Consider the following 27339-nt stretch of genomic DNA (forward strand, 5'->3'; position numbering starts at 1 on the left):
TTTGGCTTTGCTCGCATTTCCAATACTGTGTTAAAAAAGCAAAGAGAATGTTAGGAGCCATTAAAAACAGGATAGAGAATAAGACTGAGAATCTCTTATTGCCTCTATATAAAACCATGGTACGCCCACAGCTTGAATAGTGCATACAGATGTGATTGCCTCATCTCAAAAAGATACATTAGCAACAAAAGATACAAGGGCAACAAAAATGATGAGGGGTTTGGAAAGGGTCCCATATGAAGAGAGATTAAAAAGACTTGGACTTTTCAGCTTAGAAAAGAGGAGACTAATGGGGGATAGGATAGAGGTCTATAAAATCATGACGGGTGTGGAAAAAGTCAATAAGGAAAAATTGTTTACCTATTCCCACAATATAAGAACTAAGGGTCACCAAATGAAATGAAAGGGGCAGCAGGTTTAAAACAAAAGGAAGTTTTTCTTCACCCAATGCACAGTCAACCTGTGGAACTCCTTGCCAGAGGATGTGGTGAAGGCTAGAAGTTTAACAAGGTTCAAAAAAGAGCTCGATAGATTCATGGAGGTTAGGTCCATCAATGGCTATTAGCCAGGCTGGGTAGGAATGGCGTCCCCAGCTTCTGTTTCTCTGGAGGTGGGTGACAGGGGTGGGATCATGTGAGGATTACCTGTTGTGATCCCTCACTCTGGGACATCTGGTATTGGCCACTGTTGGCGGACAGGACACTGGGCTGGATGGACCTTTGGTCTCACCCAGTATGACCTTGCTTATGCATAATTCATACGTTAAACATGAACAGTTAACATTTTTCTTCTGTTGCTCTGAAAATTGCACCCATCATTTTCTCACCTGATCCATGATTTTATGGAAGACACCAAGAACATAGTCTGAATGCTCTGCTGCTGTACTGGTGTTAGATGTAGATAACATGTGGACATTCAGCCTACTAGATTTTTGAGGCCATGGTCCACATGAAAGCTCACAACCCACTAATGGATGGTAAATAATTTCTCATAACCTAGTGCATTAATTGTTGCAGTCAACAGATCTTAAAGAATTTATTCTATTAGTTAAATCTTCCCTATCCTCAACATTCACATCTACCAAAAATTGGTTATGCCCTTCATTACTCATTCTTTTCTACAAGCATTTTATATTTCACGATGACAGCTGAACCATTCCTCCAAACATTTCTGCATGCATTTGTCCGGGGTCTGTCCAGATGCAGTTAATTAAAATAGCATTTTAGATGCAGATATTTCCATTCAAATGAAGCTTGCTGTATACATCAGGAAATAACATTACCAGATTACTGCTTGCTTCCATGTGTCTTATAAAAGGCTAATATATGCTCACAGCAATGACAGACTATCTCTGATAAATCAGACCTGTTTTCACTTTGTGTATAGTAAATAATCAACAATTTCTGAGCGATTAGTCTTCCCCATTGTGATAGCGACGAGGAGTCCTGTGGCACCTTATAGACTAACTAGCAGATTCAGACTAACACGGCTACCCCTCTGATACTTGACCCATTGTGATAGTTTCACATTTACCCGAGTGTGTGTTTTTAAATGAGAAATGTGTCTGTTTGCACATTGGTTGGTGGAAGATTCACCTTTTGACCCGTATCAAATGGGAAAACGGAGCATTTTTATATTATTTAAATTAAAATAATTGCCTCAAGTGTAGAAAGCAAACAACTCCATTCTATACACCGTGAGTAAATAGCGTTTATTTGTTAAATAGTGTTAAATTTAGCACTGTTGTTCCCCCTGTGCAAGGCTATTTGACATTTACTGGCATTTTATTTCATATTTAGCTACAAAAAGTGTTGCCTGATTGGACAAAAATTATAGGCACTGACTCTGTGCTCTTCTCTGTATTTTCAGAGCATTTATGTACAATTGAGAGAGAGATTCAGTATATTTAAGATGATGGTAATGGAATTGTAATTTTGTGTATGCAATTAGCTTCAAGCTGTTGTTTTTCATTCCGTTGTGCTTAATACAAATAAACCCCCGAGACTATTTGAGGCACAACTAAATGGGGATTTGACTGTTTAAAGTGTAAATTGATGTAGTTTTGTTATTCTTCTAAGATCTGTCCCCTGTAATAGTCAGGAAATGATGTCAGTACCTCACTTACAGTGCATACCTTATTTTCAGCATGTGGTGCAGTAACATTATGTTTACGCTTTAAAGCTAAATAGCTCAGAAATGTTCAAAATCATCCTGACAAATAAGTTGGTGGAAACAGCCCCCCCCCCCCCACAAGCTCTTTAGAATTTTGTCTTGGGGGGGTGGGGTGGTAGCAATATTCCACAACTACAGAGAAATTAGCAATCAGGCGACCTTTGTGACTGAACTGATCTTCGACTGGTTTTAATCATTGTGATTGACAAGATTGCAAACGAGACTTCAGGAATAGAAAGACCCTCCCTTGGCAAATGGAACTTTGCTTGCGCAGATGTGAGAACTCGATTACTTGACTACCGTATCATGTCCCAGAATGGTAGGGAAGGCAAGGGAACGACTAATACCAAATAGAACCTTTATTAGAAATGCAGTCTCTTTGGCTGCAAAGAGGGCAAATGCACTCTTATAAAAAGGTATCGTCGGTATACTTGTCTGAGGATCCCATCTCAGAGGAATCGCTTGAATGTTGCCACATTCAGCAGTTCCACTTGCGCTTTTCAATACATCAGATTTTTCCTGTAGAGGACACTTGTATTGATTTTTCAATAGTAAATGTTAAGCGTGTGCTCTTCACAGCAGCATTGCTTGATCTTGCACATTCTGTGCAAGTTGCTTCAATGGACTACCAAGAGAGACTGTTCTCTTTTCATCATCCAAAACTGGCCTAATTCAGCACCCATTAACATCAACTGCATGTTCCCGTTGAGTTCAGTGCAACAGGTTCAAACCTAATAGCTCAAACTCCCTACGACGCAAATCTCTTCGTGGCCGTGCTGACCTGTATCGATCTGTGAAGGATGAAACCCCGTTCCACCCATTGTAGACCCATTTTCCCAAGCATCAGAGTAAAAAATTACCCCTGCAGAAGAAACAGTATTGGAATTTAAAAAAAAAAAAAAAAGTGTCGGCTCCTGTGTTGGAAAACAATATCCCTTCCATCATTCAGTGCCATCAGAATCACTGTTCTGTACTCGGGCTTTCAGACAACCTTTCAGTAGCTACGGTTAGTATTTGCTGCGAAATTAAAAGTGACTAACATTTAGCTGGCTGCAACATAATCCTCCTAGCTAATTTCACTCTCCTCCCTGAAAAGGAAGAAACACCTGCCTAAGAGGAACATCCAGGCTCTTGACTCAAGTTTTACATATTTAATGCTGTCCTTGGTCTGGTGATGGGGCCTCCATCTGGTATAACAGAAAATGCAGCACTTTTTAGCCTCCCACTTTAAGAGACACTTGAATCATGGAGGCTGTCGGGATAGCAGAAATGACTTTTTCCTGTCTACAGGGTTAAAGAAAACAGGATTCTGACAGGGTTTTCCTCTCCCTTTTCAGGGTGCGGTGGGGCTGGGGTGGGGGGGGGGATGTGCTCCAGGGCTGTGGGAGGAATCGGTTGCTGAGTGAACTGTTCTTGGCCCATGTGGGGGATATAAATGGGTCAGAGGATTCTGGGACCATTCATGTGGATTAGCCCTTTGAGAGCAGTTCTGCCACCTTTTGTGGGAGCATTAGACACCAGTGAATCCTGCCAGGGCCGAGCCCATCGACTCGGAAGGATATGGGGCACAGATTAGCTCCAACATTTGGAATCTGAGGTGGAGTTACCTGCCTTCTATTTTTCTTTCTGACTTCCTTTTCTGATGTGCTTTCAGCGCAAGGTGAGCCCTGAATTAGGCAGGCTTTAAATGTGACTCCTGTCTCTTCTCTCTGTTATCTGCTCATCACAGTTTTCTTGATTCAATTTCCAGACCAGCCTGGCTCACCGCCTAGCGAATCGTGAAGGCTCAGTAACCCAGCTTCCTCTCTACACGTCTCCTTCCCTGCCCAACATAACGTTAGGGCTGCCTGCCACTGGGCCTGCCAGTGTAAGTAACGCGTACTCTTGCCTTTGGGCTTGTGCTTGCATTGGCTTGTAAGCTGAATGCTTTACCAGGGGTGTATTTCCAGGGGGGGTCAGGACAGCAGGATGCCGAAAGACTTGCTATTCCCACCCTACAACAGCGGCTTTCCTTGTTTCCTGGCACCCACCTCACTCCGTATTTGAGCACTACAGCGTTGGAAAGAGATGGGGGAACGTCACACAACTCTCTTCTGCAACACATGGTCTTACTGGAACAGCCAACTGCACAGACGCCCTTAGTCACAGGTGAGCATAGCGCAGCTTGCGTGCAGAGGCGAAGATGGGCAGCTCCTAACGGAGTGGAACAAGCTGCTTCAATTGATCACAGACATCATTGTCCCGAAAGGAAAAAGGGAATACCAGCTATCTCTGGCATCGGATGGGTTTGACATGTAGCATGTAGTTGGGGTTGGTCCTGTTTTGAGCAGGGGGTGGGTCTAGAGAGCCTCATCTCCTATGATGATCCCGTGTGGTGTCGTGGGCACCCACAGCATGGGATGAGATCTGTGATTGACCACGTTCTGCATCTTTGAGCGGTAGGAGGAGGGTAGCATTATCATTTTGCAGGGTTACGGTGTCCTAGTTTATCTCTCTCTCTATAAAAATACCTTTCCTGTGGGACGACAGAGTAACATCAGCACGACACACTGTCGCACAGGAAAGTTTTTGTCCTGCCCCTCCACTCTCAGCCGCGTGGCTTCCTCCCTCTCTCCTCCCCAGTGGTCGGCAGGGGAGGGGAGAGACCAGAGAAACCGGTGGATCCTCCTCACATCCAGGGTGAGTGGCCCCGGGCTGCCCAGTCCCAGCAGCCCAAGGAGAAGTGCTCCTTCAGTAGGTGGCAGTTCCAGGGCTGGGCTGGGCGGATGGGGACTGGCTCGCTTGCTCGAGACCCTCTTCACCCTGTCGAAATACAGCACTGAGCCCGAGGCGGTGTGGGCCTACCTCCCCCAGCCTGTAGCCTGGGCATCCACTTCAGGAGTGGCTGCCACAGAGCCCCGAGCCGGAGCCGCTGCCTGGGGCATTAGAGTCGGGGCAGAAGCCGGTGGCTGGGCTCATCCCGCTGCGGGGGCAGGCAGAACCCCATGCAGCGAAGCTGGAGGCCAAGGTGCCCTCCCTCCTCCCCTGTGTGGTTGGAGCACTAGTGCTGGTTTCCTGCTGCGTGGGGGGAGGGGGAGAAGCACTCCTCCTCCCGGGCTGCGGGAGCAGCAGTACGCTGTCCAGAGCCTTTCCCTGCGCTCCCTTTGGCCAGAATCCAGCTAATTGCAGCAGTGGGAGCCCAAACCTGGTACCAGTGTTAGGCCGGAAGACAAGTAAGTGCCCCCACCCTCTCATGCCCAGACCTCGCCACCACAGTGCACTTCTGTCTGCTCCTGCACTCGACCTCCCAGCCGGACCTCCAGCCTCTCCTGTACCCGTCCCACATGGTGAATCCCTCATTTTTGGTCCCACCCCAGAGCCCACGGGGGCTCACAAAAAACACTAACCTTGGAACTCCAGAAGAGTTAATCTGGCCTGAGGCCTTGAACCTCAGTCCTCTCCCTTCCCCCCTCCGTGGGGCTGGAGCACCAGGGCGCTGAGGAGTTTCAGTTGGGGGCCACATCAGTGAGGGTTGGGGGCTTTTTTCCTTCTCACTTGTGTGGCTCCCGACTGATTTTTTTTTTTTTTTCCTGTGGGCCAGTGGCCTCTGACCCAACACAGATTCCCCACCCCACCATTAAGAAAGACCATGTTGAAACCTGGTTGTCTGGGACATAATATTTTACTTGATTTAAAATGAAGCCTGGCCAGCAAGGCCTCAGTCAGGGCCTAGCTCCCATCTGGCCATAGCACCCTAGCCCCAATCCTGGGGCAGGCCCCGCGATCCAGCCGCCATCTGGCCGCAGAAAGGGCTGGTGGTGGCCCCCATCCTGCTGTGGCATGGGTAGGAAGAGAGGCTGCGATCTGCCCGTGGCAGACGGTGGGGGGTGGCTAGCGTAGCGCGCAGAGGTGCAGCCCCCTAGTAAATATAATTGTAGCTAGAAGTCTGTTAATATTGCAGTAGAAGAACCCGGATGATTTTGATCAAAGGAACAGTGAGAAGGTATTTTCTTAGGGGAAATTACAACTGTTTTTAGTATTTACAATTACTGCATAGCTGCTGCCCTTTTAAAAAAAAATGCACGTGCTTTCATTTTAAAATCTAATAGTAAGTGTTTCCATTGTAACGAAATCTGTTCCATTTCAAAAGAGAAATGACTGGTGTTTCATAGTCCTAGAAAGATTTCTAAATCTGTTTGTGATCCCTTTGAGTCTGGGCCTTCTCTACTCTCAAATGATCCCGCAGTGGGTGGTTGGCTGGAGACATATTTGCACGAAGAAGAGTAAATAGAAAGCAGTGTCCATCTCTGATTCATGCTGGAGGTGTTGTACTCTCAAATGATCCCGCAGTGGGTGGTTGGCTGGAGACCCGTTTGCTCTGAGTAAATAGAAAGCAGCATCCACTTCTGAGTCATGTCTGGTCTATGCTTTCCAGTATCGGGCTAAGGTGGCAGATGCACGGAAGCATCCAGGGTAGTTAAATTGCTGAGAAACTTTAGGATTTTATCTCTTAGGTGATGGTTAAAATTAAGAAGGAAAAACCCTTAGGGATATGCTGATCATCAAAATCTCACACTGAAATGTCAGGATTTGGCCTCTTCTGCATAGTGTTGTATAATCCCCATAACTCCCGGGGCGTCTGCAGCAGCTAGATCTTCCACACCCAAGCAGCTAGGAGGTTGCCAAAGGTCACAGCATTTCTTCGAAGCCATTGTCTGGGACAGCACCGCAAGATCCAGGAAGCCAAAACTGAGGGTGTAAATGATTCCAAAGCCTCTTTAGGACTGCTGTATCTGCCCATGGCTCTGTGTTCCCTGCCGTCCCTTCCAGGTAGCATGCCAGACTGCCCCTAATAATTCACCCCTCCCACACACAGAAACGATACCAGGTTTTTATCATTCTGATATTCTTGAAATGTATCCAGGGAATGATTTAGCGACTGTAAGTCCTTAAGTAATGCAGGACAGCATGAAGCTGTCCAAAATGCTGATGAATCCAAAGATGTGTATGTAACTTTAATATTGGCTAGGAAATCCTGGCCTTAAATTTTACCTCAATTCTATTACTTCTAAATATTGGTTTAAACGAAAAACTATAAACATGGGGTGCGTCTACACTGCACCATTAGCTCGAAATAAGCTACACGAATTGCATAGCTTATTTCAAATTCATTTTGAAATAGCTTATTTTGATATTTGGCACTGTCTAGACAGTGCCACATTTCGAAAGAGAGCTATTCTGCAATGTCTCCTAATCCGTGTGCTACAAGGTTTACAGGGATGTCGGAAGCATGCTCTAGCGCGCCTGTTTTTTCAAAAGATAGTTTGAAATAACGGGCACGCTGTCGAGATGTGGAAAGCACTATTTCGGGATGTTGGAAGTAGTGCCATTGTCTAGAGGTACCCATATTTGAAATGTGATCCCAACCTACTACAATAGACAGTGGTCAGCTTTAAAAATTTGCCAATTGCCTTAAGTAGCGATCTAATGTTAACTCCGTATTCACTGCATTCCACGTTTCAGGTTGACAAAACACTGGTCGTATTTAGGCAACCACCGTATTGAATGTGCATGGACAGTGCTGGGTCTACCATATTGGAAGTTTTCTCCTTGGCACATCATGCTCTAGAGTAGGTTTGGCACAGCAGAGGGTTTGCAGGTGCACACCCTGAGCTAGGGTGAGAAGGTAGTTCTGTGTCTGCTTTTTATCCCTAGTGTTTCTGCTGAGAGCACCCCAAACGCTGAGTGGATGCTAGTTGTGATGTATTGTGACGACGCTTTTTCACTCAAACTTGGCTGAAAACCCGGTCAGTTCACACAGCTTAGCTGTCTGATTTTAATTCCGTGTAGATTCTAGCCACAGGCTCTTAACTCAAACAGCGATCTAGAGACGCAGAGGCTGCTCTTAATTCTCAGAGCGGGTGTAAATGCCCTGGAGGTGCTAAACTCTGTACATATTTCACAGGAGTGTTTAAAACATTTGTTGCTCTACTGGTAACTGATCGCTTTCTGTTCTGGTTTACTTTCTAAGGGATGACACTTCAGCTACAAATGTCAAGGTGGTTTTAACAATATGTACATTATTGTCACCGTCTGTGTTACTCAATAGCCATTTTCTCCCTTCCTTTCTTCTTCCTTTTTTTTTTTTCTTCTCTGCTGTTTTTTCCTCCATATTATCTTCAGACTGGTATCTTTCAGGCTTGGGGGCACTCCCCCTCCATGCACAGTCTCTGGTTGGTGCAGAACGGGTCTCCCCTTCCATACACAAACTCCGGCAACACCGCCCCCTGGGGCGCACGCAGTCGGCTCCCCTTCCCCAGAACGCTCAGGCCCTCCAGCAGTTAGTGATCCAGCAACAGCACCAGCAGTTCCTGGAGAAACACAAACAACAGTTCCAGCAGCAGCAGCTTCACCTGAACAAGGTAGGCATGCTGATGGTAAGTGCTTTCCTGCACGTGCAAGTTCAGTGCAGCCTTTCGCCAATGGTCCTGTTTAAGGGTTTTTCTCACGGCAACGTGCACGGCCTCTAGCAATGCAATCATTTGGCCTTCCTCTTGGCATCTCTGCCTAGTAGCTTCAGTGATCGTTCACAGCATCAGCTAGGGTAAGGAGTGGACCTGCTGCTGCACGTGCTGGGAGGGGAGGTACAGTTTAAGCTACTGGTTCTCCAATCGTATTTTCAAAGCTTTCTTTGCTGCCGTTGATCCCCATCAGCAGCGGGCCCAGTTCGAGAGGAAGGCATGCAGGAACGTCAGGGTACATAGGGGGAGGTGGATGTATTGTACACCTATTTTCCCTGGAAGAAGGAAGGGAGAGTGTAGTATCAAGGGGTGTAATAAAACCAAGGACAAATAGAAGATTCCATTGGTAACAAGCTAAACACAATTGGAGCGGAGGGTTTGGACTCGAGGGTGTTTAGTTTGTTCACCAGGATAGTCTTCCAAGAGGCAGGCCCAAGCCCTTGCCTAGGACCCAGGAACTCCCAGCCCCCCGCCTATGGCATGGGGCACATTGTCAGTCTTCTCCACCTCCCCTTCTGAAAATGGGGGCTCAATCTAGCCCAAGGGGTTTTGTGAGTGTATTAGCTAATATTTATCAAGTGCTTTGAAGCTGGACCGTGCTGTCCATGTTTAAGCATTGTCCCATGTCTGGCCAACAGCAGAGAAGTGTGTGCGTGTGTGTGTTGCATGGAGCTGTGCATCCGTACACAAACACTGCATTCGCTTCGCAGGCCAGAGAGATGCTGCTGCACAGCTAGGTTATCTGTAGCAAAGAAGGGGTTGTTTCAGCTGGCTATGCAGGTATGTTTCTTCAGACAAAATGGAATCTGAATTTAAAACTTGTCCTTCAGACACTTTGGGGAAGATCTCCCCTGGTACAGCTAAATTCAAAGAGACAGATTCCAAAAGAAAACTCAGATTGCCAGGGTGCTGCGGGTCCATTTCAGGTGGACACTTCTCCAAATACTTCCACTGTTCCCGAGAAAACCTAACCACCAGAAGCTGGATTAGCCTACTTGAGTGGTGGCCCATATAAAATCTTTCCAGTAAGAGAGAGTCACAGCATAAAAACAGAAAACCCCCCAGACACTTTGTTTATAGAATAAAGCTAAGTTGGGATGATTACACAAGCTACTGACGTCAATCTTGTACTTCTGGATATTTGCCACTACGCCATGCATGTGCCAGCCCTGGACTTCATTCAGGCCAGCATACTGATGTGGTGTGGCGTTGCTGTTCCCATGGAGATTTCCCTTCGCACACTCTAAACATGCTTGGAGTCGTGAAGTTCAAAATCAGGCTTGCTCAAAGCTGGCAGTAGGCTCTGTTTCTTTGTTAGTAAGTGAATTGCACTTCAGTGGCTTGTTTTAGTCTGTAAAGATGTCGATTGCCAACACTTGAAGTCTTTGGACGCTTGCGCTGTGACGTACCTACTGCACTCATTGAGGGTTTCGTTTAGACCTCCCAGGAGTTGGAAGCGTATGTGTGAGACTGTACAGACTACTGCTTCTTTCAGTAGCCTGAAAGAGACCTACTTAAGTGTGATGTGTCAGGTCCACGCAAAAAGAGGGAACAACCCCTCTTTGAACAAAGACCATTTCCATTTGTGTCCCTTGTTAAAGTACTGAGTTAAAATCCTTTAGCATTCTGCGCGCGCAGATGTATCACATTGGATAGCATCCAAATGCTGACATGGAAACATTGTTTCTCCGAACACTCAGCTATGTCAGGGCCCATTTGTGTAGAGTAGCAGAGGAACTAAAAATCAAGTAAAGGCTGATTTGTCTTTTAATTATAGGCCAGGCTCAAAGCATGCTCGCTTCAGTTTATGACTTTGCCAAACTTGAACCATTTGGTTTTAAATTTTCCAGGTCAGATGGCTGCCTCAGGCTGAATTAGATGGAAAATTTCCACCAATATAGTTCAAACATTTCTGAGAACAAGGCTGGGGGTGTGTAAGCATGTGTGGCTAATGTTAAAACAGTCTGGCAACACGTTATTTTAAAACTGGTAGTCCCTTCCCCCCCATCCCTTGGAGCAGAGATGAGAAATTGGAATAGCGGGTGTCCTCTTGGTCCCTCGTCCTTTTGTCATCCCCATGAAAATCCACCAGAACGTGTCCCAGTCAGACTTTCAGAAGACACATTTTGTGCTGCTCAGTGGAGACATCTCAGAGTTTATACTAAAACTGCCAGAGATTCATTGGCTCCTGCGTGAGTGCTCCCTGGCAGCGCCGTTCTGCCGCCAGCTGCTCACCTGTCATCCCCACAGAGCCGCTGAGCAGATTGGTGAGAGGTGGGGAGGAGAGGAAGGTGACCGGAAACAGCCAGCATAGATTCCCCAAGGACAAGTCACGCCTGGCCAATGGGGAGCCAGGGCTAACGTCCTGGAGGGCTGGAAGCATCCCTGGAGCCCCTCTCCTCCCAGGGAAGTATCTCTGCCCTGGCTACCTGAACAAACATGCCTGAGCTGCCAGGGTAGGTGAGTGGCACTGGTGCAGCCACTTTTCTGTGGACAGGGGAGACTCTGCAAGCAGGGCTGTTTCCCTGCTGCCCCACAGTGGCCCTGAATCCCCCCGGCCAGGAATAATGAGCAGTATGGGATGGGCTCTGATTACATCATGACCTGCTACCCTTTCCACAAGCCCTCTGCCTCCTTGGGTGCGCATGGTGTAGTGAAAGAAACTTGTTACTGGTAGGACTCCGGGGTTGGGAGGTGCCTGCTGAACGGGCCTTGTAGAAAGAGAAAGAATGGTCTCTTGGGGAAGGCTGATGACGCCTGGCCCGGATTCCGTCCCGACCTCTGCCACACGGCTCTGTGTGGTGCTGGGCACGGCACTTCAGACTCCTCTGCTGCCCGTTCACTGGGTGCCCTGCTCGGTACGGTGGAGTCTGCTTTGCAGAAGTCTTGCCAGGCGCTGTGGGGGGGCTTTGAAGGCACAAGTACTTTGCAGTGGTTGGAACTCTGCAAACACAGGTCCTCCACCTAGCATACTGGGCACCCAGAATTAGTGGGCACTTAATCTCTCTCTCTCTCCGCTCCTGCCTGCGTGGTTGGGATACTGCCCACCCTCCCTCCACTCACCTCAGGGGGGAGAAGCCCTCCCGCGGCTGCGCATGAATGCCTACGCCGGCGTAACTCGCCTCAGGGGCACTCACATTTTGTCAGCATGAGCTGTAGCCCAGCCGTGGCCTTGGGTTGGCTTAAGTGCGCCGCTGGGGCGGGGGGTGCTTACATTCCTGAGGGGCGTAGCTGTGTCCGTGTAAGCTTCCTGTGCAGACCAGCCAGCGCTAAGGCTTGATTTAATGGGCTACAGCTCTTGTCTGAAGCAGTTTTTCACCTTTGCAGTGTTGCCACAGAGCTTGCTGGTTTTCAGTCAATGCAGGGTTCGGTCCATCACAAATCACACCTCTTCCCCCCAGTATTCTCAGTGAGATGGTTTTCTCCTTGCACCCCGTTAGAGTCCAGCATAGCTCCAGGCCTTTTGGGCTCACAAGGCATCCTCTGCCTCCCGTAGAGCGAAAACAACTTTTGCCCCTGGACTGGAGAATGTTTCTCCCTTGTTCGGTGACACTTGAAAGCCGCATGTGGTGGTAGTACTCACCCTTCGCCTCGTGCCAGAGCCGTGTGATGCCAGCGTCCCTTCGATACCTCACTGCGATTCTGTTGGCTGGATTCTGGGATGGCAGTGCTGGGTGTAGTGAGTTTGTTTGGCACGGCAGGAGCTGCTGAGAGAACAGGGAACCCTTCACCGCTTGCCATGGAGGGCCTGTGAGGGTCACAGGCGCTTGGACTCCCAAACACTTGAGCACTAAGATTGCGAAGTGCGTGTGACAGCTGGAGGACACAAGCTTCCCAGCAGCACTTGACTGAGTGTAGGGCAGCCTGACTCTGAAACGTCGTGGGGTTTTATTTTTGTAGTTGTGGTACAGATAACCCAGCATAGCTCTTCTCTCCCAAAGCTACTAAAATACTCGACTTCAGCTGCATTGGGAACCGGGAGGCAGGCTCTGGTTTTGTGAGATGCAATTTATGGCGCTGTCTGAAAGAAGCTTGGCAAACGTGGAGACAGGAAACCAGACAAGAACAAATCTGTCACTCGTTTTCTGCTGGGGTTTTGCTGCCAAGTGGTTGTTTCCTTGCAGACGTTGAACGGAGGGGAGTAGCCCTGCAAAGCATACGGGTTTAGAGCAGTCCGCTTTCGTAAGGCAGAAGTCAAACTAAAAACAAAAAATATTGTTCCTTAGGACATGTTTCCACGATGCTAGATGAATGGGCTGACCTGGCTCTTTGTCCTTACTGTCATTATCCTTCTCTCTTGGAGCTAATTTGTCAGAAATATGAAGTTACTTTTTATTTTGCTTTCACTAAGATAATTCTGTAGTTGAGAGCGCAGCCAGCGTTAGCTCTGGTGTGTTGCACGTGTTGTATCCCTTAAACTCTGGGGTCTTTTCAGATGATCCCCAAGCCGCCCGAGCCAGCCCGCCAGCCTGAAAGCCACCCTGAGGAGACGGAAGAGGAGTTGCGAGAGCACCACGCACTTTTGGAGGAGCCGTATGGCGACCGAGTCGCGAGCCAAAAGGAGGTGCAAGGGCTGGCCAACATGGTGACGGTGAAGCAAGAGCCCATTGAGAGTGATGAAGAGGAGACGGAGCTGCCACTGGAGCTGGAGCCAGGGCAGAGGCAAGCTGAGCAGGAGCTGCTCTTCCGGCAGGTGAGGGGAGCATGGCGAAGGGGCCTCCTGGTGCCCAATGGGCGCCGACAGGCATTGGGCCGTTGGGACCGTCTGCTGAGAGCCTGTTTTGTGGCTGCAGAAAGGTGAAGTGTTTGTGTCACGGGGTTGACTTACCCTGGGAATTAGGTCGTTAGCCCGCAGGGCGCCCCTCTCGGGCTGCTGTCTCCCCGTGGCCTCTCTCCTTGCCTCTGCGACCCACTGCCCGCCGGCATCTACCCCTCTCCCGGGGGCAAACTGTAGCCTGTCATAGCCACTCAGCATTGGCGAGGGGGTGGGCTTGCTGCCTCTATTGTCTCCAGCCCTGCAGCCTGGGAGTGAGATCAGGCCAGGTCCCTCCTGCTCCCCAGACAGAGCAAGTATCTCTCCCTTCCTCCCCGGGCGCCCTTGTTTGCAGCCCGCAGCTGGGCCCTCGTTGAGCCTTGGCCATCGCTCTCAGCCTCTCCCGGGCTGGGTTTCAGATGGGATTGAGACGGGTCACAGTGGATGGGCAGGAAAGGCAGCGTGTGCTGGCGTGGCTCCGCAGGGAGTCACCAGGCAAGGCTGCTAACCTGCCGTCCTCCCGGTTCCCTTGGCAATGGACAGCCACACAGGACATCCCGCTCTTCGACTGCGTGGCGGCACTGCTAAAATGAGCCCAAGCACGTAGTGCACAGAGGCCAGCCCTTGGGTTTTCTGGCTCTAGCGTTCTTCATTGGCCCACGTGGGGGGTGAGGCGGAGGCACTGCCCCAAGACACTGCCAATAAGATCTGACTCCAAGTCAATAAGTGTGTTTTCACTGACCTCCGGGGGCTTTCCCTAATGCGCCTGAGCGGTGTGTTACCGGCTGGTGACTCCCCACGGCCCAGGGGAAATCGCATCCGCTGTAATTGCAGCGTGACGCAACCTTTGGAAACGTTCCACCTCCTTGGGGCTGCAGCAGGAACCCAGCTCTCTTCACCACAAGGCGTGTGCTGGGCAGCACGGCCAGTCTGCAGCCGCTGCCTACGGCACGTGTGGTTGGCTTGCTCCAGGAGGGATGAAGCAACAGGGCACAGCTGTATTTCTTGCGCTGGCTTACCCGCAGGGACACAATACATTGCAGAGCTGCTGGCTTGGTTGGAAGCATGGGTCCTGCATTTGGGCAGAAGGAAAGCAGGGATTATTTCTAGTGTGCGTGCCCCAGCTTTTGCTAGCTACAGACACCGTAGGGCAGCCACCTCCACCGCGCACTGAAGAGCAATGTGTCATCCCTAGGAGACAAACCCCGTTTCCCCAGACATGCAAGCAGCATTCCTGCTTTCTCCCCGTGGGCGCTTGCGTCTCAAGCTACCGGTGCACTGGGACTGACGGCACCAAGCCGCCTTCAGACTAGGGGGTCTGGCTGCCAGAGGACTTCTCCCAAATGTTTCCCTCTTTGTGCCAAAGCTGCTCCCATGCTCCCTCTCCTCCGGGCAGCGAGCACAGGCAGCATCGCAGGTGCCTTCCTTTGGTTAACCAGTCCCCAGCTGCTGGAGCGGCCCTGAGCACGCAGGGAAGCAGACGTCAGCCCGCCGGGTGCTCAGTGCGCGCATTGCCATTAGGGTGCCTAAACCAGAGACCTTTGCCCTGGGATCTGGATAGCCGCTCAGCTAGGCCTCGGGGTTAAAGGGCAAGGAAACAGGTGCCTGCTTGTCCCTAATCTGTACCTAGAAAGACCAGGAAAAAGAAAAATACTTAATAAAGTTAGAAAAAGCCCTGAAATGCCTTTGTGAAAGGGGAGCTGTCAGTAGTACAGGTGGAGAAAGCACGGGCGCTGCGCGGGAATACCTGCGTTCCGAGTGGGACCGTTCAGCCTCATGTGTTTATCTGTGGTATGTTGTTGGGCCTTGGATGTGCAGTGCACGTGTAACATCAGCCAGCCAGCGAGACCTGGACACCCCAGTCAGTGCTCGGTTGTCAGAACCGTTTCCTTGTGCCCTTGCTCATAGCTGGCCAGCCGTTCATGTGGTGAGGCGTGGGGTAGCTCCACAGAAGTCACTGGTTCTGTGCTGCTTCCCACCGGCCGAGGCTCTGGCCTGTCATCTCTGCTTTGGGAGAGGCGCTGACTTGCCAGGCGGCTCTGTGTGTTTCTGACCTCCTCCCTGTGCCGTTGGGTTTCAAAGAGGAAACCGATGCCCTTGTTGCCTTCCGAATTCGGATCCTTCACAGCCCTACCTGTGTGCACTCGCTGTATCTGGGACCCAAACAGCCAGATAACATGCTAACATTCCAGGCCACGCGTTTGCATTGTGATGTTTGCGTGAACCAGCCCCTTACGTTCCTTGTGTCCTCCCCAACAGCAAGCCCTCCTGCTGGAGCAGCAACGCATTCACCAGCTGAGAAACTACCAGGCCTCCATGGAGGCAGCTGGCATCCCGGTGTCTTTTGGCGGACATCGGCCTCTGTCCCGCGCCCAGTCCTCACCTGCGTCTGCCACCTTCCCCATGTCTGTACAGGAGCCCCCCACTAAGCCAAGGTTCACCACAGGTACGTCTGGGGGTGGGAGGGACTTGGATGGGGCTGAGTGCCCCATAGGGAAAAGGTCGTTTATTCTTAGAGTGCTCTGCTGCGATGCCGTGGAGTGGGTGATGCCAGCGCCTTGTTGGAGGAGGCAAGAGTTGCCCTTATGCTCAAACCTCCCTAATTCCCACCTGTCGGTTGGCAGTCAGGATGTTGTTAACCCCATGTTCTGCAGCTGAGTTGAGGATTGGACAATCTGGGTCAGTCACTACACCCCATATTTCCCCTCTTCCCCAACTCCCACCACCGAAGGGAGCAACCCTATGGAGGGGAATCCCAGCTGTGTGGTGAAAGGTGCTGGACAGCGTGTGTAGCGATGCCGAGCGCTGGCTGCACACGGCCTGGGACACGGCGAGTTCTGACTAGACTGGGAGGTGGACATGGGTGCAAGGAAGAAGGCCGTGCAGCATGGCGGACAAAGGACAGTGGACCCAGCAACACGGGCAGCCTGAGCGCTGAACTTACTGCCAGGCAGATTTTGCTCCACTTCCAGCCTTTTGTGCCTCCAGAGGGTGTGGTCTGGCTGGCTGTGAACCCCCCAGGGAGGGGGAAACTCACAGCTGATGCGTCATTGGCAGAGCTAGCTCCCATACCAGTCAGCAGGGCGCAGACCCCTTCTCAAAGGGCACCGGGTAGCCCATTGCCTTCAGTCAGGATAGCAGTCAGGTTACATGGTGGCCGACCCTCCTGCACTGAAAGGGTTTGGGAACTGGAGTGTGCTCGTCTAGCAGGGCCCTGGCCCGAGCAGCAGCCTGATTGCTGAAACTCAGGCTGTGGGGTGTCGAGTTTTCACAAGGTTTGCATGTCTCACTTTCTAATGAAAGCACCAATAAGCAGTCCGTCGTGGCACCAGAAAGATCCAGCATGCAGTAGCAGGGGCTGGCATTTTCAAAGGGTCCCAAGGGAATTAGGCACCCACGTACTACAGAGGGTCAGTGGACATCGAGCCCCGAGTTCTCTTAAGCCATTTTGAAAATCTGAACCTGCTGGTTTAAAAATGACAGATTCTGTGTGTGTTGTAGAAGTAGAGTCACTGTTTGCCTGTATCTGGTTCCAGCTCCTCCATCGTTTACATGCAATATCAGTCATGTGAATCTTTACCAAATGTCACTGTGCAGTAATACCTGCTGTCATGGGATTTACATTTTGCCTCCTAATTCCACTTCTAATTATCTATTAGAGTGGAGCCACAAACGTCGTGATTTTGAAAACTGTAAATAAGTCTGTTCCAAGTTCTACAATTTTAGGTGTCAGATTCAAGGAAATGAGTGTTGAGGTAGGATTAAACGATTGCTTAAAATGAAAATAAATCCACGTTGCCTTTCTATGGTATGAGGCGTGCAGTACTGTGACAAGATGGTAATTTGCAAAGTACTTAGTGTGTTTCATCGGGCTAATCGCTGTTTTATAACATTTAATTTCTGAAATGTTTTAAGACTCTAGGGGCCCACTTCCTTGAACACACTGCAGTCACGTATACCCACTCAGAGTGGCAAGTGGGGGGTAAAATCATTCACAATGGGAATGGCAGGAGTTTACACTCGCACAAGTGCAGGTGACAGCCAGTAGCAGGCGCTAGTCACTGAAGAGCCATAGCCCAGTTGTATGTATCGTGGAAATTGGACCACAGAAAAGGTTGAGAAAAGAAATATTTTAATGTTGTTTTCCTCACACTGTTATAAAAGTTCATTTAAATCCTCCTTTGCCCTTGTTCAAGTCATGACTTTCTTTCTACCAACCCAGCCACCTTCCTCGCAGGGAGGGGAAGTCTTTATAGACAAATATTTTGGTACATATCATCTTACAGTAAAAGCTTTGTTATCCAGCATGTTGGGGACATGCGGGGAGGAGGCGTGCTGCTTAATTGAATATTCTGGTTAACAGTTACACTTTGCCAATGGAATACTCATTTTCAAGGAATTAGAATTCAAAGAAATGAAGTCCACAAACTCGGATAGTGCATCTTAAAAAGTCAGCCTAGTGTAAAATAGGCAAAGAATTAAAAATTGCTTCTCATTTTTGTCACTTTAAAAATAGTGTGTATGGTAAATTCTTCTAGCATGCTCTCTGGGAAGAGTGAGGAACGTCGATCTGTTGAACAGAATCAAACCCCTGGGTCTCTTATTTCATTACCCTTCCTCAAGCAGTAACAGGTTCTTAATACTTAAAGGGCATCTGGCGGGGGCAATACAGGGAGATAGACATACTACACACTGAGGAGTACGTGCCTTCAACCTCACCCCTTTCTGCCACTGGCAGGCGGTTAGTTTTATGTCCTGAAGCATGACATTGCGCTTGTGCGTCGTGAGAGGACAATAGACATAAACCCAGCAAAATCAGAAGGGCGGCATTTTTCACTTGCACAAGGGCAGGGGGGCAACCTGCATAAGGTTGGTTAGCCTCTAATGTAACTCCTGTACCCTTGCTAATGTGAGTAGATGCATTGGCCTTATTGGGAATGTTGGTGCATGTACAATTTTACTCAAGGATTCCCAGATTGGGCCATTGGTTTGCAATGGTCCAGTCTTTGATCTGCCATGACAATGAATTCCATGCGTCGTTATAATGTTTTGTTACAGCATTTTTTATTTCTGATGAAGGTCATTTATTCTCTCCCTCACTGCCAGAGCAGTAGAATTACCTGAGCCTCGAATTGCCTGTTTACCCTTCCAAGAAATGCCAGTCGGCTATGCTTTAGTTCTGACCTTTAAAACTGATTGTTCCCACATTGGAGGGAATATTATTTTCCAGCAATGGTGCTATAGTGTCCAAAGTAGTTTTGTATTTTAAATTAAAATGGCCAAGCATTTCCTTTCTCTGTGCGCCACAGTGTGACCTCAGCTACAGGAAGAGCAGTTGTCCTCTGTACAGTAGCTGTTGAGGTTAAAAACCTGGAACAGTGCATAAATGCTGCACCGGAGAAACGTCGTGGAAATGCTGCTCTTATCGCTGCTTCACCAGAGACAGAGGGTTAGAATGTAAATAGGTTGAACTTCTCCTGAAGCATGGCTCCTCTCGTCACTTCCCAACAGAGAATACTTAGCTTGCCCCCACCCCCCACACGTTTTCTGCAAATGCATGAATGTACCTATATAAAATACTGTTGCGTGTGTTTATCTGCACACGCACGCACGCGCCTATGGTATGTACGTGCATGCCCCTTATGTATAACAGGTATATTTTTGAGCCAGAAGCAGCAAAATCCAGTGTTCTTTCCCAGGGTTGAACTTCAGAGTAGCTATCCATTCTACTGCCCACATCCTACCTGTGACTTCAGTGGGCGTTGCTCGGTATTGCCCAAACAGCGCCGAATGCAGTTGAGTCATATCCGAAAGAAAGCAAGCAGGTGGGCATATTATCAGTATTGATGGCAAAGCCCTGATTAATTGACCTTTGGTTCACGACTGCTCCCCTCTGTCCTCCAGCACTGGAGTGTTTTACTGCACTCCGAGGCCCCAAAGCATGAAGCAGAGTAAGTAATTGCCAGACCACTTCCCCCTCGTGGCTGAAAGTGGCGGCCCCAGCGTGCAGTGGCAAGACACTTTGGGGAACTAGTTGGCTTTCAAAGGAGCAATACAAGTTGCAAATCGGTTCTGCATCCTCTGCACCCCCAGATATTCCCCAGAGTTTGGGTGCTCCCCGATAGACTCACTCTGGGAGAACTAACCTTTTCACCATATCTGCTTTGTTGTAACAAAACGTGTCTTCTCCTGAAAACACAACTCTGGGAATCCTGGTGCTTTTGTGCAGTGGTATATTTGAGTTGAATCCACAATCCTGGTCCAAAAGTAGAGCCGGGTAGAAGCAGAACATGTATCGGAGTCATCTACACTGCTGAGCGTAGATGCATACTCAGTGATGCAGAGGGAGTCGGCTTCTTGAGGCAAACCCTGCTAAATGCCCACGGAACACACTGGATAGTTATTCCAAAGTGTGCGCTTATAAACTCCTTTCCATGTACCTGGATTCTTGTGTCCTCCCATAGCCTTGAGGGGAATACTTTAAAGCAAGCTATTTTATGGAAGAAAGATCCTTCCAGGGACGTTTCCACTTGTTGTTTTATCCAAAAACCTGGAAGCATTTCAGTAGCAGGTGCAATAGTACTTAGTGAGACTCAGAGAATTATAGTGTCCTTTTAGAACTTTTTTCTCTTGACATGTTTGCCTAAATCTCTGCTGTCACCTCTTTTCTCCTCTTACAAACCTACTGCTGCGTCCTCTTGTGGCATTAATGATGCATTTCAGGGCGAGGTCTTTCCAACAGGGAAACTTCCAACAGGGCGAGGTCATTGCGATGCCACCTGAGAAGTTAAGCTCACAGGACTTGGAGGGTGCTTTTGGGTCACTGACTCAAGTCCCCATGTTTGTGTACAGTCCGGTCATACAGTCAAGCTGTCCGGCACATTTACTAGTCTGTGGTTATGTTTTCCTAATGTTCTTCATCTGCCTGTGGACTGCAGGTTTCTGTTGTCCATAGGGTTTCAGTTCAGTACAGCGTGCGCTGCTTCGGAGGCTCTCCATAACAGGTTATTTTCATGTCTCACGAGACCATTTCTTTTAACTTTTGCTGCAGGCCTGGTCTATGATACCTTGATGCTGAAACACCAGTGTACCTGTGGGAACACAAACAGCCATCCAGAGCACGCAGGGAGAATCCAGAGCATCTGGTCCCGGCTCCAGGAGACAGGCCTCCGTAGCAAGTGTGAGGTAATATTGAGGAGCGGGCAGATCGGTAGTTTCAGTTGCGTGTTAAGGGCGGGGGAAGATTTGACATTTTAATTGTGCTGCAGGATTTCATGTGTGCATTGTAAGGGACTCTAGCAATCTCCTTTCAAAGACAAACCTAATGAATTTGCAACTTGGATCTCTTATTGCAACATAGACACACAAACTTGTAGTAGATTCTGTCCTTAGGTTTTCATGGATCTGGCTGTAGGCTGGGTTATGTCAAATGTCTTATGTTTAGATCAGGCGTGTCTGTATCCTGAATGAATATAGCCGTCCAATTTCACTCTATCACTGTGACTGTTAGTCACAAAATTCATAGGACTCCTTATTGCATGTCTGGCCAGCATTTGCAGTAGGGGTTAGTCATGTAATGGTCTGGTATTCCTCTTTCTAAAATGAAGTACCTCCTTAGCATTGACTCTTGCCCGAGTTTAATAACCTTTACTTTTGGAAATCAAGTTTTCTATTTAACCCCTGGTTAAACTCTATCTTCAATGTGGTGTTTCCAGTGCTGCTGTAGCATTTTTCCCTTTTAATATTGTCGTGAAGTCGATGGGTTAGCTAAGGTTGAGGCCCTTCAAAAGGAGGGGTTTATGGTTCCTCAGATCAGAGAATCCGTATGGCTTGTGTTGCTGCACTGACCCATCTGTGCTGTAGAGACTAGGAGGAGCTGGAGAAAGGCCCACAGATGTGACTAAATTCCTATAGTGCTGGCTTGTCCTGGGGAAACTGCGCATGACACAGCTTCCTCTCCCGAAGCCAGTCTGGTTCGAAATCATTTCTGAGCCCTACGAAAGGTTAGCCACTTGGGGGCAGCATTGCCATGAGCTAGATTTCTAGTGTTTGCAGCTTGGCCAACAAGAGTTGACCAGTTTGTGTCTGAAAAGTCGAATTGAACTTTGGGATTATTCTCTCTGGTATTTAAAATAAATACACCAGACAAAGCACCTATAAGTATATAGGCCGGTTTCTAATGAGCATTGCTTACACCTTCAGTATTATAACAGCCTTGTCACCTGCCTCATGCCACAGCCATTCTGCACGTGACAATAGAAACTTTGTTCTGTAAGGTTTGAACAACTGTTACCAGCTTGAATGCTGCCCTTCGCACTGCTCCCAAGGGCGGAGCTATGGGAGTTGTTTGACACTCAACTTTTTTCCTCCTGCGTTGCCCTGGTCTGTCATGATTTCCTGAATATTGGTAGACTTCAACCTTACCATGACCCTGCCTCTTCTGAAAGCCTTAACCATGTGTCAGTCCCACCCTGCCTTTCCTCTTACAGTGTCCTTTCTTACACTCTTCCTCAGTCCCCAGTCTGTAATGGCGTGGCACCGCCGGCTTCCAGAATCTAATTATCTTCCTACTCTTTGTCCAGAGTTTTCCTAGGGATCTCCAAGCCTGCTCTCAGCCTCCTTCCTTCCCTTTAAAATGGTGCCTGGACTTGCTGCTCCACCTCCCTCTTCCCCCAGGCACTCATCTGTCTCTTTGCCATACACTCACTTCACTCCTAATCTTGGCCGTTCCTCTCCTCCTCCTCCTCTGAGACACTCGAATTGGGGTCGCTCGTTAATTGTCCTGACACGCTAAGTCATCTCTCCAGAACTCTCCTCGCTTCCAAGCTCCGTGTCACATCCTCCCTCTTCGTCTCTTCTGAAAACTCTCACCGGTTGCCCATTGGGGTGCATGCCATATGTCATTGGTATTTAGGCAATGCAGGATGCAGCGGTGACTGGGCAGGAGGAATCTTCAGGTCTGAGTGACTTGCAGCGGCATGTTGGAGTCGGCCTGTCCCTGGTTTGCACAGACTCCACATAACCTTTTCCTCTTCCCCACGAGGCCGGGGTACACTACAAACTCTTGCTGCTGTCAGGCTTCATCTATCGCTTGTGTGTCAAGGAACTTGAGGGTCCAGAAGACTTGTAGAAGTGTCCTAGAATTTGGCTTAATTTTCCATCCGTGGAAAGCTCCACCTAGGCACTTTATGTACATATTAAATGCAAAAACTCGACAGTAAGCAGGTGTTAGGTTTGTAAAGGGAAGTTCTGAGGGGTGCTTGTTTTCCCAAAGGTTACGTAAATTGGGTGTTTCCTGAGAAGAATACAAGGCTTCTTACTAGAAATACAGGAAAAAAGTTTGAATAACCTGCAATCTAGAGAGCAGCGTATTGCGTGGAAGAGAGAATGGAGTTTCTAGCCACCCAGTGGGTACACTCTTGGGGAGTTCTCCTTTGAAATCAGCAGCAACGCAGCTGTTTTCCTGGTGGGGATTTGGAGATCTCCCATTCTACTCGTTGTGCACAGTCAGATAATCTAAGACAGACAATGCGGTATTCCAGAAAGCCTTAAACTCAGCAGTTGAGTGCGAGACAGTGGATCTGTCTAGAGAACATGGATGCCATCGCAGCAAGGGGAAACCACAAAGGAGAGAAAAGATAAAGGTGTAACTGAAAGACGCAAGAGGGGAAAGAATTTTTTCTTGGAGGTGATTTTCACACTCGTTGGGGCTAGTGTTTTGCAGCTGCTGGGTCTGTCTCTTGACTGTGTATTTTGCATGCAGCATTTATGCTCAGGGAATCTCAGCTTGAGAGTTTAAAGAAAAAACAAACAAAAGAGGAATTTGACTGGACAGGTGAACTGAATCCTGAGAGAGGAAACCACTTCCTATCGTGCTTTGTTCTCTTGGTTTAAAGCTTAAGGACTTTATAAAACTACTTCCTGTGCAGATACATTTTAAAATGTGTGCACACGGCTTGCACCAAAGGTTTGAGACAAAATCCCCTCTAACTAGCTTGGATTGTGCGCCTGCCATTGTGCCCTATGATTCTGTCTGAAAGAAAATGCTCCGTGTGCAGTGTCGCAGGTGTCTCGGCCCACTGGTTGGTGCATGCCTCTCTGTGCCACAGTAGGTTAGAATTGCCCAGGGCTTTAAGCCTAGAGCCAGTGGTGAGACATCGCACAGTTCAGCACCTGCTCTAGTGCAGAAGTAGTGCGGGGCTCTGAAGGATGTGTGAACCACATGCACCTGGTTTCTACAGTCGTGCTAACTCGCCACACGTAACATGAAAGAGGTATTAGAACCTCTTTCAAGGGTAGGGGTCTTTCAATGGTAGGGGTACTCTCTTGTGCTCCCCAATGCTCCTCTGGAGGACTGCTAGGAACAGCTTGGACTGCCTTGAGCCACCACAGTTGTGCCTTTCTGTTTTAAGAGGTTCTTCAACTGTATGTTTTGTACATATTGCTAAAATGCAGGAAGAGAGTTTTAGTAAGTTGTCCCTCCTTGAGCTAGGCTGTAGTGGGTCTGTGCAGGGGGTGCGTAGCCTGCTGCGAGCTCTCTAAAGGAACACAATGGCCTTGTGACGATCTCCAGGGTGCCAATCCTTTGGCCATGTCTTCCATCGTTTCTGGTGTTCCTAGGATGGCCACAAGCTGCCGACGGTGCATGTTGATGTGGGAATTGTCATTGGAGTGTATCCAGAATAGAAATCCTGCACCCAGGGAAGTACCGAAGTTCAGTCTATTGTCATGAAAACCAAACTCCTCGTTTTAGATACACCGTGACCAAAATGCCCCAAGCACATTCAGATACATTCTGAACCATTGCAAACACCTGTTTCCATAGCCATTTAATAAAGAAAGCAACTTTTGTAGCACATGTAGCCTCCCCCAGAATTCGCTATTCTGCATTCCCCCAAATACATTTTTTTAACCTGTAATTTAAGTAAAACCACCCCTTAGTGCAATTAAAATTCCAATGATATTTCCTTTTTCGCCAAGGGAAAAGGCAGATGAGTTAATTGTTGTAAACACAGTTTCATCACTTTGTTTTCTTTCCCTACAGTGTATTCGTGGCAGAAAAGCAACTCTGGAAGAGCTACAGACTGTTCACTCGGAGGCACATGCCCTGCTGTACGGCACAAACCCTTTGAACAGACAGAAACTGGACAGCAAGAAACTGCTAGGTACAGCAAGGGGGGTCACGGTTCCCTACCTGCGTGGCCCTGCATTCATACAGTGACTGCCTTTGCCATCGCAGTTCTGGGGGCAGCCCGTTCTGAGTGCCACAGTCCTCTCCACTGCACTGCAGTGGGACAGCCAACAACAGGCTGGGCTTCCTCGCCCTGCCAGGCCACATCTACGAGAGCCGCGAGTCTGCGCCTGGGCCAGCTGCCTTCAGCCAGTGCTTCAGGGCCACAAGGAGCCACGTAGATGTTCTTACCCCTTCTCCTGTCGGGGTTCAGAGGCTTGCCTGGGGATGCCCACACTGCTCCTTCTAGACCTGTAGCACATGCCCGAGTCAGCCGACCCAAGCTCCTCTAACTCTCTGCCATGGCTTGTGGTGATTTCTGCAGTGTAGAAATGTCCTTCATTTCCTCTCTTAAAAGTGCCAAAGACCTAGAGGGAGGCCCTGCGGAGGAGCAGGTAGTCCAGGCTCCAAACCCATTTTACCTTGGGACTCGGTTGTTCTTGTCACATGGTACCAACCCATGTGTGGGGTTTGTGATCTGGTCCTCCAACCGGTGGACGGTAGGGGGGTAGGGAGGCACATGGAACCCTGGGTCCTTTAAATCACTGCTGGAGCTTCTGAGGGGTGAGGGGGGCGGGGATGCTCAGGGCAGGCTATCGGGGCCCCGTCCCTTCCACCTTAGGCCCCACCCCTTCTGGGACTGTGGAAGCAGGAGCCCCGCACCTTGCCCAGGGACCGCAGAGGCTGTCCCTGTTTGTGATGCTGGTTCTGTCCCCTAAGATCTGGATTCATATAATCAAACAGCTATAGGATGGGGACCTCTTCCTGCCACTACCTAGCTCAGCCGGGCTCAAAATGGTGTTCTAAAACAGCGGTTCTCAGCCTTTCCAGACGACTGTCCTCTTTCAGGAGTCGGATTTGCCTTGCCTACCCCACGTGTCACTTTACCTAGAAAGCACTTGCTTTAAAAAATCAAACATCAAAATACTGAAGTGACACAGCACGCTGTTACTGAAAAAATGCTTGCTTGCTTCCTTATTTTTCCTATATAATGATAAACCAATTGGATTATAACATTGTACTTATGTCTCAGCGTATCGTCTGTAGAGCACTATAAACGAGTCATTGTCTGAAGTGTTATTTTGTATTGAATTCACTAGTGATTTTCCTCTGGCCTGTTGTAAAACTGGACAGATATCCAGATGAGTTGATAGCCCCCCGCCCCCCCAAAAAGACCTGCATAGCCCAGGTTGAGAAGCTCCGTATCTTCCTACCGGTCCTCCTTACTCATCCAGTCCCAGGTTCATCTTTTTCTGGTGACCCCATGCTTCGTTGTTGTCAAGTGGACAAAGTGTGTGTGTGCTATTTAATGAGTATCGTACGCGGACTACGCCGCCCTCTGAGGTTGCTCCTTGCACTGAGCTAGTGCCGGGCAGAATAACTGCTTGTTGCTAGAGTGTTTCCCAAGTCCTGTGGCTGGGGGCAGGGGCAGAGCATTCATTGTAGTTGTATGGTGGATCCTCAGTGGTTCTCTTTCTCTTTGAAGAGTGAAGCCTTCCTGAGTAGGGGAGTATCCGTTACTCATAGGCCCTAGACTGTCCCTCTTTCCTATTGTACAAACTCGGGGGACTGCTGCTCAGAAAACGACTGTACCAGAGAACCGCATAAGTATGTTCCTCATCTTTTGTAGTTTTCAAGTGCCTGTTACTGGAATCAGCTCAGAGGTCTAAATAGTTCTGGACGGTCTCATATGGGCGTGAGGAGTAAGAGAATGCGGAGTCCTCCAGCACCTTGAAGACTAATCGGTTTATTTGAGCATGAGCTTTTGTGGGGGGGGGGAACCCACTTCATTAGATGCATCCGACAGTGGTTTTTTGCCCATGAAAGCTTATGTCCAAAGATATCTTTAGCCTTTCAAGTGTCCCAGGACTCCTAGTTCTTGTGGATACAAACTAACACGACAGCCCTTCTGATAGGAATAAGAGACAGTTTGAGACAGTTACCACCTCTTCAAAATCAGAGATGTCGTCTGCTGTGGGAGTGGCATCACTATTAACCTGCACCATGTAGAGTAAGTCAAACATCGTGTGTTGGATGGTATGAAGCTCCTGCTCTGTGTTCAACACAATGTATGTTTACCAGTCCAAACACATTTACGTTTCTCCCCCCACCTGATCGTGACTGTCACGTTTTTTTAAATGAAACCAATGTTGCCATCCCGAAACTTGCGCTGCAGTTGTGGGTGCTCTTAATTAGTTGGATTAGCAATATTCACAAGGGGCATCTGATACATGGAGCAGTACAGAGGGGAAGGACTATTTTACTAGACCTCACCCATACCTTGAGGCCTGGATTCCATGTCATGAAATCCAACCGTTTTCCAAGCACTTCTGATTGATGGGAGTGTAAGAATTGACAGAACGGTACATCTACTCCAGTAGCCAGCTCTTGACAGTGACCAGCACCGGCGCTTTCAGAGGAAGGAAGAGGAAACTTGCTGAGTAGGTAGAAATGAGCTAATCTGGTACTATAAAGGTCTCATCCTAATCCCTGCTGATTAGAGATTCTTAAATTTTGAGGCATGAGGTTTAACATCTTTTCCCATCTATTTTTTTTTCCGTGCGGGTGGTTATAACTGGATATTCTTGTTATGCATATAAACACCAAATCCTCCTTATTATATTATAAATATCAGTATATTACTATTATAAAATTCCATATTTGAATCTTGCTAAATTCTTGGC

General features: G+C 48.6%; 1 protein-coding gene across 7 annotated transcripts in view; it reads left to right on the forward strand.

The window, feature by feature from the left end:
- The window catches only part of HDAC4 (histone deacetylase 4), a 228843-nt gene that overhangs the window by 158509 nt on the left and 42995 nt on the right, over positions 1-27339 (forward strand). For 6 of the 7 annotated variants that reach the window (XM_075934078.2, XM_089779975.1, XM_089779976.1 and 3 more), the window contains 7 exons: positions 3923-4039; positions 4122-4320; positions 8335-8573; positions 13108-13365; positions 15685-15871; positions 20477-20610; positions 24470-24590. In XM_075934078.2, the coding sequence (XP_075790193.1) occupies positions 3923-4039; positions 4122-4320; positions 8335-8573; positions 13108-13365; positions 15685-15871; positions 20477-20610; positions 24470-24590 (1255 nt within the window). The remainder of the gene's footprint in view (positions 1-3922; positions 4040-4121; positions 4321-8334; positions 8574-13107; positions 13366-15684; positions 15872-20476; positions 20611-24469; positions 24591-27339) is intronic. The other variant, XM_075934081.2, reaches the window with a different exon arrangement.

The sequence above is a fragment of the Pelodiscus sinensis genome, chromosome 7 (genome assembly GCF_052426305.1).
Source record: "Pelodiscus sinensis isolate ZL-2025 chromosome 7, ASM5242630v1, whole genome shotgun sequence".
In the NCBI taxonomy this organism is placed as follows: Eukaryota; Metazoa; Chordata; order Testudines; family Trionychidae; genus Pelodiscus; species Pelodiscus sinensis.